The 12,987-nt window shown below is 31.5% G+C and overlaps 1 protein-coding gene across 2 annotated transcripts in view; it reads left to right on the top strand.

The window, feature by feature from the left end:
• LOC148619857 (phosphatidylinositol 3,4,5-trisphosphate 3-phosphatase and dual-specificity protein phosphatase PTEN-like) overlaps positions 1-12,987 on the top strand; it is a 54,491-nt gene that overhangs the window by 30,133 nt on the left and 11,371 nt on the right. Inside the window, exons 5-9 of one of the 2 annotated variants that reach the window (XM_088580208.1) lie at positions 85-192; positions 3,762-3,903; positions 4,578-4,747; positions 6,506-6,520; positions 10,962-11,153. In XM_088580208.1, coding sequence (XP_088436334.1) covers positions 85-192; positions 3,762-3,903; positions 4,578-4,747; positions 6,506-6,520; positions 10,962-11,153 — 627 coding nt within the window. The remainder of the gene's footprint in view (positions 1-84; positions 193-3,761; positions 3,904-4,577; positions 4,748-6,505; positions 6,521-10,961; positions 11,154-12,987) is intronic. The other variant, XM_088580209.1, reaches the window with a different exon arrangement.

The raw sequence follows: 12,987 nt of genomic DNA, 5'->3' as shown, positions 1-12,987 counted from the left end.
ATAGGAGGAAATTGATGCGAAATAGGTTTCAACGGGCTAATACTATATTTAAAATATGGCATATGATGTCTATTTTTATTTCAGGGCAGGACAGGAGTCATGATTTGTGCCTACATGCTTCACAGGCACAAGTTTGAAAACTCCAAAGAAGCTCTACGGTTTTATGGCCAAGCAAGAACCCAGGATGAGAAGGTTTGATTTATTTATTTTTAAACTACAAAAAACCTTTATAATAGTGAGTGAAGGTAATAGAACAATTATTTTTCACAAGTTATAGAAATTATAAGTCTTTTTCTTGAGTGGAGCTTAGTGGAATGAGTGACAAGACCAAGAATTTCTCTAATTAGTGAAAGATAATCTAATTTTTGATCTACAACAAGTATAAGTACCTGTCTTCCATATATTTTGTTGACTTCTCTGAAAGATTGCCACAATTTCAGGAAACATAGTATATGGTGACGTCAGATTTTCTCTTGTGTTTGTTTTGAATATGTCTATGACACTGCCACATTTAAGACATTTCATTGGTTATGAGAACGGGTTAAGACACGCACATGTGACCTTATCTTACATGGGTCCTTTCAGCTCGCAAAGGGCCATTTCTGGAAGAAAGAGAAATCTTTAGACCCAAAGGGTAAAATTTCAAGTTTTCTAACAAGGCTCTGCTGAGTTAAAGAACATTGAAATCTTACCTGAGGATGTCTTAGATTTCTAAGTCTTGTATTTTTCTGTTATGTTTGATTTTCTCACTTCCAAAATTAGTTTTTTGCCAATTCAAAATGTCATGTTTCAACAGCTTGCCTAAATTCTTTACATCTTAAACATTTTATTATGATGCCACAAAAGTCTGCGTGATCAGGAATTTTCACATGGCTGAAAATATTAATATCCTTGTCTCAAAAGGGATAAATGTATTTGTCAACATTTTTTTACCAAAAGTGATATGTATAGACCATGGTAGTTAATGAATAGGTTGTAATAGAAAACAATTTATACAATGAAAAGCAGAAGGGGTATTAAGAACACTTTTTAGCCCAGAGATTAAGGATTTCCTAAAATAGATAAAAATTGAAGCATTATGTATACACCAAAAGAAACAATGTATGGAATTTTAAGTATAATGTAATAAATCACCAAATACAAGACAACTTAATTACATCACAATCAATGATAGTATGAGTTTTTCTAAAGACAGATTCTTGAACCACTCATCAAGGGACATTCTGTTGCATGTGAAAAGTTGTATACTTCCAAGAAACATCAAAATACTTTCAGGAAAGATATATTATGTAATGGCAATTGGTTACATTCAGTATGGATTTTAATTCTAAAATTGTTGAAAGTCTTACATAAGTAAAGAAATAACTTGTGCAGGGGTTTCATTAATTTTTCAGACTGGAGGTACTTAACAGAGAGAAGGAAGTACCAAATAAATTTGGCAAGGGGTCTAGGGCCACTTAAGGCCCTCAGTGGGTGCACAGGGCAACACCTTGGTGGGGGGGGGGGGTCCGGGAGGCAAAGGCCCCCCGTAAGCTCCTGGATATTAGCCTTTTTGAGATTTAAATTTTGACTTGAAAATATGGGATTAAGTCTGCAATATTTGCTTAAGTTTTGTATAAAATATATGAATTTGAAATCAAGATATATGATGAATCATAACTGATTTAGTCTCAAAACCCTGAAATCCAGGAGCTCCCCATGATTCCCACCAGATCCATTTCTAGACTAATACTGATAAACTTTGTTGACTGTTTCATACTATGCCATTTTATATGAAATTTTGATAAATGTCATATTTTGTTCTTAGGCTTTTATTTACTTGTTACAAAATTTTAACACTAACACATGCAAATAAAAGCATAGGAACAAAACTTAACATTTATTAAATAAAATTCCATAAAATGTGGTGGTTCCTAGTGCTGATTATTTTCATAATAAAATGAAACTCTGTTGTTGTTTATTGCCTAATTATTACTGTGACATGTAGAGCAATTGCATGTGTCTTATTGTGAAATGTTGGTCAAAATATCATAGTCTGATAAGAAATTCTTTGCTTCTGAAAGGAAAAGGCTGGCAGTTTTAGTCTGGTTGACTTTCAGAAGGACAGAATTTTTTAAAACATTACAATGTATTTATTTTCTATTATAATCTGTAGCAGTGTTTAGTCTCAGAGCCAATATTTTTTTTTATATTGTGAGCAAAGGTCAGACATGTTCTTTTCAAACTTAGGGTTGCCATAATATTTTTACCAAAACTCACCCTCCCTGCTGAATCGAATGGTTGTTCCTTAAATCATATTCAAATTCTGTAAAAGTCTGTTTCATGTGTTGACTTGTTGTCAACTCTAAAAATTCCTGCACTCATCTGCACATATCACAACAAATAGCGAGAAAAAGAGGTATGAGGAATTCCAAATATGAAAGGCTTTTTTTTTTTACACGTTTTCATAGAACCTTCACCTGTGTTTAGCTTTTTGTTCAGCACAAAATAATCGGTGATTAACATTGTTAAGTCACCACATGTTTTCCATAAATGAACACTATGTTAAATCGTCATAAGTTAAAGTGCTTTACCGATTAGATTCTGACATGGACCTTGACGAAGACATCAATATAAATAATAATAAACACTAAAGATCATGATTTTGGAGACATACCCGTAGCCTACAGACGGAACGATCTTAGATATCTATTTACTAGATTTTTCCTCATGATTTTTTTTTTGCTTTTATTTTATTCTGCCGGTACCAGACGCTACCGTAGCCGGGTAAAAGTAGCGGGTACCGGCTCTTAATGAAAGCACTTTTGTGTATACAGCAGTACCCAGAATAGTAATAAAGGCTCCCATAATTAATGACATTTATTATGAGGAAACAATCTGGAATCATGATCTCATTGATCAATGACCCTCCAGTTTCGTAACCAATGAATGAAATAAAAAATGATATGAAAATAATCTCTCAACTGGATTCCTTACCACAGATTAAAGTGGGTAATTTCTTACATTTTGGATTATTTTAATCAATTTGATACAATTTAATGGGTCATTTACGTTTTCAGTTTTGATTGGGAAGTTGACACATGGTCCACTTCAAACGTTTGGTAGGGATTGGTCATTTTCAATGTTAATTTTTGCCATAGATATATAGTCCACATATAAAAGTTGTCTTTATTGTTTTAAATCATGACTATTTTTTTATTTATTGATACATGTAATTTATATTGTAAAGTTATTTAATGGTTTAACTGTCACGTAAAACAAATACGTTACCTTTGAACAGTTATTATTTTACAGTTTATTTACATGTACTTTCAATTTAGGAGATAACAGTATTGTATTTGATGATTTGGAGGCATTAATCCTAGATTTGATGGTAGCAAATCAAGTACTTTACAAAACGCTTACTTTACATTTAGGGGGAAGTGGTTACTTTATTAGAGATTTTGGGGGCAATGCCTCATCAGTTGTGGATGTTATGGTCACAAATTGAGTTGACAATCCACACATTAGCAGGGCATCTAAACCATTATTTGCAACCATCAAATCAAGAATGACAACACAAATCTAATACAATACATTATTCTCCATCAAATGAATCTGGGAGTATATCCGAAAATGGCAATTAAAAGTCCTTAAAATGACATCTGTAAGTTTATGAAATTTGAGGTGTCAATCATCAGTTGTAGAAATTACATTACAGTCTATCTAAGTACAACCTTACACTCCATGTTACATTAGAATCAAAGAATGTATCTTTGCAGGGTGTAACCATTCCAAGCCAAAGACGTTATGTTGAGTACTATGAATACTTGATAAAGAACAAATTGGACTACAGGCCTGTGGCACTGTTACTGAAAGGAATAGAGTTTATCACAATACCCATGCATAATGGCAGTGGTTGTTGTAAGTAGAGAAAACACATGTATAAGGCCAACGAAAAATAATTTCTTGTTCTCAGGTCCTACCTTGTCTCTTTTGATTGTGTATCAGTTCACAATATTTTTTATATTCAAGATATAAAAATGGCTCCTTCCTCATAATAATTACCCCCCCTCCCAACTTTGCAAGTGGGGGGTGGGGGTATATAGTGATGGGGTGTCCGTCCATTCTTCCATTACACAAGGGGCCAATCTGTTATCTGTTACTCTTGCCACACCATTGTATGGAATTGAATGAAACCTTCACAGAATCTTTATTACATATTTCCATTGTGCATTGTCTATTTTAGAATTTGATACCTCCCAAAACCATGGAAATCAGTAACCAACGAAAAATAGTTCATCCTCAGTAGTATCTATGCAACAAACAGATGAATAATTGTAACTAATTTCAGAATAATTCACCCTTTTAGATATGTAAGCTAGAGTAAAAAGTTATTGCATGAAATTTTATGAAAGGTACTTAAATTTTATGGACAGCAAAAACCATAATCAAGTACTAAATACAGACTGCTACCTGTTAATTTTTTGTTGTTATTTTTTTTGGTTTCAGTGTGGATATGTACAATAAAAGAAATGTTAATGATTTTACAATTGTGAGTTTGCTCTCAAAATTTCATTTGTTTTCCATTTTTTTAGCCCCATACTTTGAGGTTTATCAGCAAGTAAAAGTGAAAGTATACACATCAAAGATATACGAGGACATAAAGAAAGGGCAACAAAATTATTACATGCCCATTGAGCAGTCTGTACCTCTGTGTGGCGATATCAAAGTTATCTTTTATAATAAGCCTCGAATGAAGAAGAAGGTAGGTCGTAATTTTTGAAGGAATTACAGCAAACCTTTCTTAAATTTCTCCAGTTGATTTTTAATTTATTAATGTTTGTAGTTCATTTTGTCTTTAATAATATTGTTTTAAACTATCAAATAGATTTTAGTAAATTTCTCTTTAGCTTTATTTATTTTTTTGCTTTATGTGACAACCTGCTTTTAATGTGCTTTTTAGATTATCTGTCGGAATCATTTGATACTTTCAAAAGCAATTTTAGTACAGTTCAATCTAAGGATCATGTAAAAGAAGACAGGAAGGGGTTTTTTTCACTTCTTTTGCACAACAAATTATATTTTAAGGGTCTATTAATAAAGCCAGATTACTGGAAATTAAAATATGAAATGGTTGGAGAATTCCCATCTGCATGATCTTTAGATGGAACTATATTATGTTTTTGCAGTGTTAGAGAGGAAAAATGTTTGTAAATGTGTATAAATTTACGAGGTTGTTTACAGCTGTTTCATTAGTTTTAAATCAATCCACAATGATGAGTTGTAACAAACCACAAAACAAAAAACCAAATAAAACAGTGTACTAGTTAATGTCTACATTTTTTGAGAGATTACTACATCTTAAGATATAACATAGTTTAATAATTGAATATTTCTGTATATTAACAATTAGATAATGAATTGGAAAGAGTAAATAACCACAATATGATCATGAGTTAAATCTTCATTGACTTCAAAATTTCTTGGCACGAGTAATTATATTTTGGTTATTCACATATTTTGGTTATTCACGATATTTTGGTTATTCACGATATTTTGATTATTCACGATATTTTGGTTATTCACGATAACCAGTTGATTTTCTTATTTATCATATAGATTTTCTCCATAATTTATTGCTATTTTCAATATGAATTTTTAATTTTGAGGTCGGCTGATGGATATTCGTGTTATGAAGTTTTTTTGGCTCATTTGATCCAAAGGGCGATTATCGTTGTCATTTACAATTTTTCAAACTCTTCTCCTCTGAAACTTCTGGACCAATCAAACCAAACTTGGTATGAATGTTCCTTAGGGTATTCTGCATCTTGATCCCTTGAAAATATGGCCCCTTTTACTAAAAATGGAACAAAAATGTCAGTCAGAAGTTTTTCTCGTATTTCTCCAAAACCCTTAGATTTAGCCAAATCATTTCAGTCCCTGAAATGATCCTCATTATAAGGCCTACTTAAGTTTGCATTGGATCTGAGTTGTTTGACAACTCCTTGTCAGAGTTAATGCCTTTGAAATGCAAAAAATGATGTTTTTGCAGTTTTCAGCCAATATCTTGAAAACTATAATAGAAAGAAACTTTCAGATGATGAAATGATCCTTATGATAAATCCTACTAAAGTCATCTTCCTTGTAAGAGTTATTGTCCTTGAATTGCAGAAATTTAACTAGGTGAGCAATTTAGGCTTCTGGGAGCCTCTTAATTTGGGAAGGTCTGAGAGTAAAATTACCAAATTTATTTCACAACACTTTTTTGGAATTTGACATCACTATTTGGGATATTAATCAGCAGATCTCAAAATCTTAACATTTATTTTGAAATAATCTATTGAAAACATCTAAGAATGCTTGGAGATTTAACTTGTGCAGGGAACACTTAAATCTTGGTATTCTTTCGCACTTTTAATCATATTTGTTGTTCACTATTTCCATTGAATATTCTATAAATATCTTACTCTGTTTTGTATGTCTTCATATTTTATAAGAAATAAAAACTTTAATGAAATTGCAGGTTACTTTTGCAAAGGTATTTCAAATTATGGTCTATGTATAGAGTTTCCAAAGTATACATTTTAGCATATTTTTTTTTTGGTTTTTAAGTTATGCACGCCTGCTTAGACAGCTTTTGGGAATCACTTTTCCGTTAATTATGTCTTGCATTTCTTCTCTAAAAAATACTTCAAATGACTGCATGATTGGTATAAAGGCCATCTTCCAGCCTCAATGAAATGTAGGGAATAGCTTTTTTAAATTTGGTTGGCGGTGAGCAATGCATTGCTCAGTCAAGTGAAATGCCATCATTTAGTGCGTCTTAAGGTCTCAGTTCCGTTTGATGTAAGTTTCCATGACTTACTGGTATGTTGAATTGACATGTTATGACTTTTTACAAGCATCACCAATGGTGTCAGCAGGTCTTGTAGCTGCTCCACTCCTTCAATCCGTCTGTTAATCTGTCACATTAATGGGTACTCACTCTGCAACTCAAAATGAATAAAAAGAATATTTTTCAAAATTTTCACATGGATTATATACATATTTAAGATTTGCACCTCTTACTATGGAGAAGAGAAATTTAATCATTTTACCATTTTTGTCACTTTATGTTGTGAATGGTACCCACTGTGTAATCTGCAAAAGCTATATTATTCAAACTTAGCACAGTGATTAAATACATATTGTAGATGTACTACTATAAAAATAAGTTGTCTGATTGCCATTTTTAGTTGTCCCTTACAATCAGAGAGCCATTAATGTCAGTCCCTACAGGCATTTAACTAATTGGTAGTGTGATATCATGACTTGTTATATTTATTTTGACATTGTTCTGTCATGACTTATAAATAATTGACATGGTAATATAATGACTTATTGCTGTGACATTGTAGTTGGCATGACTACAAATAATTGAAATTTTAATGTTATGACTTTATTAACATGTTTTTTTAATTATTATAAGGAGTCAGTTGACATTGTAATGCCATGACATAAGTGCCAGTTGACATTGTGATGTCATGACTTTAGAGTAAGTTGACATTGTGATGCCATGACTTTAGAGTAAGTTGACATTGTGATGTCATGACTTTAGAGTAAGTTGACATTGTGATGTTATTACAGAACATTTTTTATTTATTGGTTGAGCTTTGGATTTCATTATTTCCAGGTACAATAATTAAAACTATTGAAATTATATGTTCTCTTTAAAGTGGATTTTATACAATATTATCCAAATATTAAAGTTCCTCTTCTAAATGACAGAATTAATCATATCAGTTATTTTGCATTTTATCCACATCAGTCATTTAAAATCCTGATGAGTTATCTTCTCCTGAATCTCTAATTTGTTAAGATTTTCTTTGCAAAATACACATTATGGGTTGTGGTATTTGAAAGAATAATGGGCAGAAACAAACATCAGGATAATTCCAAATGGATATAATCCATTTACCTTAAAATTATGGAATGTTATAGCTTAGAGTCAACAGATTTGGGAATACTGTATAGCGGGTAATTTTCTTGGGTGCCTAATTTTGTGATTTGCTCTATTGACAGAGGCTTTTAATTCTGGCTATCTTTATTTTTCGCATCTTCAGATTTTATTGAATGAACATTATATCTGAACTTAATTTGGCAAGCTTTTATTTTCAAAATTCCCCAAACCTCAAAAATTAGAACCTCGTGGAAATTTCCCTCTTTACAGTATACATGTAATTGATGCTTTAACTGTATATAGTATGAAATCCTCTCAGCAATGCTTTATTAAAATTTTCAGCTTATCATATTTAGAAAAGAGTATATTGGGGTAAATAATTGTATGCTGTGTTGAGCGTGATAGCACACTGTATCCTCTAATTGCACGCCTAGTTCAAATGTAATAGTGTTACTGTATTGTTAAATCCATAATGATTTTATGATGATGTTTCACTTGAACAGAAGCAGATTGTAACCATGTTACACAGTTAAAATTATAACAATACTTTAATCTTACATACATACACACACTTTTTTTACATTGATGTTAAGATTTCCCTTTAAACAACTGGTATGTGTAATAAAAAGCTATTTCTAAGAACCAGGCAGGTCCCACATTTATTCCTGTAAGAAAAATGTGAAGTCGTATTCTACAGTTATATAATTTTTTTAACCGTAGAATTATTTTTGGATTATGTCCGTTTCTGTCGTAAATTTGAGAATTGTCTTCTCTTCAAAATGCACTCTATATGGTCTATATATATCTCCTTAGTACAGTTCAATATCTAAAATTTATTATTGAAGTAATAATATTTGTGCTTACTGCTGTAAAAAAATTGTTCTTTTTTTCCTACCATGAGTCCCTTGCCTGATTTTATGATTAGCTTTACCTAAATATTGTGGCTGTGTAAAGTAACACCTTATGTTAGCCTTCTAGTTTGGTATTGTACAATATATGAGCTTGGAAATTTGTAAGGGATACAGTGTCTTCTCCAGAGCTGTTTTTTTTTTTTTTTTTTTTTTTTGGGGGGGGGGGGGCCCGTCCCACCATCCTCAAAATCACCTAACACCCCTAAAAAATGCTTCATTCCTGAATGCTTGTTGAAGAAAAAAGGGAAACTCTGGTTCCATTCTCCCTGTGAACCTGGAGAAAATACTGTAGATATCCTATACTTTGGTTACGTTTTTTTATTTAAATGTCTCTTTGTTATAAATGGTATAACCTGTGTTATATACTGGTAGATCATATGATATTTTGCCAGTGGAAACTTAGTGTAGTTCTGATGGATTATAGAGAGAAGAGAGTGATAGTGTTCGCCATGAACTGAAAAGTTTTTTTGATATGATTTGAATTTATTAGTATGCCTGTTTTAGCATTAAGTACAAATACACCTAAGAACCATGCAGACAGTGATATTTTTTGCATAAAATTACATTCAAAATAAGGCTGTTTCCCCTAATGAAAGTTTCCAAACTTGTTACAAAAATGGCTTAAAACATAAGTAATTTCCCGATAGTTAGTGTCAGTGCTGAATATGGTGCTTCTGCTTAAAGCTCCAAAAATAATCTTTTAATCATCTATCAGACTAATGATCATCTATATGAAGTCAATAGTATATAAATGCTGAAACAATTTTTTCCCAACACAATTGATAAGGTTAATGCATTTAGTTTGTCTCAATAAATTAAAGTCATGAAGGAAATCAGGAAATACTAATGATCTGTAGTGACAAAAAATGCTGGGACATTTTTTTTAAATAGAATTTAAATACACAATTTGATTAATTTTTTATTGATATTTGTATCACAAGATTAACTTTTGAAAAGGTGAAAGATTTTCTGGTTAGTTCAAGGTTAGATTTATATAGGCTTTGCTGTACAAGAACAATATAGATATGCCAGGACATTAGAAAGTATAGTAGTGTAATTTGGTATTGGCTATAATGAGGGTATGGTTTTGGTTTCTTAAAGATTAAATTTCAGGCTTTCAAGCAGGCCCTTATTTTCTTAATTTTCCTTTTCTTTTGACAGTAGATCTTATTTTCCATATAGAATTCTCAGAGGACTTTTTTTTGTTGAACATTTTTCAAATTTTGAATGAGCTGTGGATTCATATAAGTAAGTTTATGGAGGTTTTGCCCTAAAATAGAAAAAAATAATATATTTGGCATGAAATCTTGATTTTTGACGAACTTTTGAACAACAAATTTCCATGCCTCTCTTAGCTAGACCCTGTCCTGAAATCCTAGATATGTCTCTTTGGAGTTTTCCTTTTATTTTGATATGTCAATATTAACATAATTATAAATCAGTTAAGTTCTTAAAATTCCAAAAAGAAAAATACCCTTTTTTTTTTTAGAATCTTGCCCTAAAATCTGTCCTTATTTTTCACAAATTATTGCTTAAAAGCCTGAATTTTGAAGTATTTCACCAAGTAGTTGTGATAAAAAGATCTCAAATGTGAAACTATATCCAAATAAATTTGCCTAAAATAGGATGACAGTCTACTACAATGAATTAAACTTACAGAGAAACAGATTCTATTGCTGTTACTCATTGATTATCTGATGTCCAGGAATTGATCAGTAATATTTGAAGAATGTTTAGTTTGCCAGATGGGAAGAGTGTGTAAATTTATCAAGGTTTTTAAAATTTGAGTGACATTAACAGGTCGTATTTCCAAGTTGTTATAGTAATGATACCATATCATATCCTTAGAATGGATTATATGTTGTACTGCTTGGTTTAAGTCTTCCTATACAATTTGATTAGTAATCAGACCTGATTTTTTTCACTTTTTAGCGGAATTCTGCTATTTAAAATCCATATTTTACCGTTATGATTCTTTTATTTACTGTGTATTTACTTCAGATTTTGCCAATTTACGCTTTGTTTGTAGACCTCGTAAAATCATGTCTTTGTAATTTGTATGCAGTAATGAGGTATGCATTGAAATAAATTGTTTTCCATGTTTTAAATTTATTAAAATTTTATTACAGGACAAAATGTTACAGTTTTGGTTCAATACATTTTTCGTCGAGGCTGATGGAAAACCTTCTGAGAATGGAAGGAAATCATGGGCAGGAGAAGTGCCGGGGTCGTCGAATTATTACACAATGACAATACCCAAAAGTGAACTTGACAAAGCTAATAAGGACAAAGCTCACAAACTCTTTAGTCCTAACTTTCAGGTAAACATATACTTAAGATACAGATATAAAATACTAGTAAACACTTTAGAAATAAAATAGTTGTAAAATGTATACTTTAGATATAAAGTATTTACTTTTAAATGACTACTGTAAACGCACTTATTTTCGCTATTTTCGCAGTGGACAGAAAAGGGCGAAAAATGGTACACACGAAATTGATTATTAACACTAAATAATGCTAATCATTTTTTTAATCAGCGAAAATTGATACCTGCGAATATGCTCACCTGACATAATCCACATAAATATGTTTACAGTATTTTTCTCTGGGTACCAATTTTTGTGGTGTTCTTGGTTCAGCCACAACCCGTTAATTGTAATTCCTATCAAATCTCTCAAGAACTGAAGAAATTGCAAAACCCTTAATCTTACACAATTTTCAAAAACTGATACCCACAAATAAAAGTATCATTACAGAACACTCTTGCAAACATGTTCTTGGCAGTTTTATAGGGTTGACTCTGTTTGTCTGCCTGTCCTCCTTTCAGTCTGTTTGTTCAGATGTCATTCAGTGCAACCTTCTAAACCTTTTAGTGTTTATAGGAAGGTTAAGATTCATATGTGGAAAGATAGTTATTGTCCAATGCTTGCAAAGGGAGGTAATCCAGAGTAAGAGCATTCTATGTGATAAAACGTTATAATACAACTCCTAAACTACTGGTATGTATGAAGAAAGTTAGCTATTGTTAATGGCTAGGAAGGGACATGATCTAACTGAAGGATTTTCCAAGTTAATACCTTGTAAGCATAGCTTAACTGTTAAATGAACTTTGATGAAATTGTATAGGAAGGTTAAGCATCATTATAGGAATGGAAAGAAAACTACTGGTTCATGCCTGAAAAGGGAGGTAATTCATTTTAAGTAAAATTTCATGAAAGCAGTTTCTACGAAATAGCCAAATGGATTTTGATTTAGTTTTATATGAAGGTTACGTTAGTTCAAATTACTTTCTCCCAGAATAAGAACCAGTTATTGTCAGGTCATTGCAAGGTGAGAAATATCCAACTTAAGGCAGCAACTAGTTATATGTACACTTGAGGCAAGTATCTGATTATTAAGATTATGAAATTTGAATGCTTTGAACAGTCAGTGAGGTGGAATGTTTATTGTGTGTTACAACAACAAAGTGTTGTTATATTTTGGTGCACCAGAATTAAGGAAAGAAAATATGATTATTATTTCACATCTAAAAAAAAACCAAAACTTTTATTATACTGATAAATTCATAGCAACAATGTGTTTTATTATTGTGCGCAGGTATAAAAAATTATGTCTTTTATTTTTACAATTTAAGTTTATTTGGGATGAACTGTATCTTGAATTACATTAATAATCAATCCCCTCTGTGTTGTTGTTATGGTAACGATCTTTTATATTGTGAAAACTTTGCGAAACAAATACAAGAACTGAAGATAAGTCTATTTTACCCATTCTTACTGGTGTTTACTTATACAGATTTCCTGTATTTTCTGCGAATTTTGACAGCAAATTACGCTCTACGGATTGTGAATATTTCCATAGTACCTTTGTTAAAATTTCAGAAAGTTTAGGATTTTAGGGATTATTTTCAGAGAATACGGTGAAAAATACTGATTGTCATTAAGTAGTATAAATAGATCTGGAGTCATGATGGAAAAAACACACAAGTCTTTCCATGAAATCTTATTTGAAATGTTGTGGGAAATGCAGAAGTGGAATTCATTTCTTTTAAGTGTCAATAATTCAAGATACAAATTATATAAGGTGCATTGCAGTTTCATCATCAAAGGGAGATACCTCACTTTTCTGCATTCTCTGACTTCTAAGACCGGT

The sequence above is a fragment of the Perna viridis genome, chromosome 4 (assembly GCF_037379345.1).
Source record: "Perna viridis isolate PV_CMFRI_1.1 ecotype Kerala chromosome 4, ASM3737934v1, whole genome shotgun sequence".
Classification (NCBI taxonomy): Eukaryota; Metazoa; Mollusca; class Bivalvia; order Mytilida; family Mytilidae; genus Perna; species Perna viridis.
This window is presented reverse-complemented; position numbering and strand designations above follow the sequence as displayed.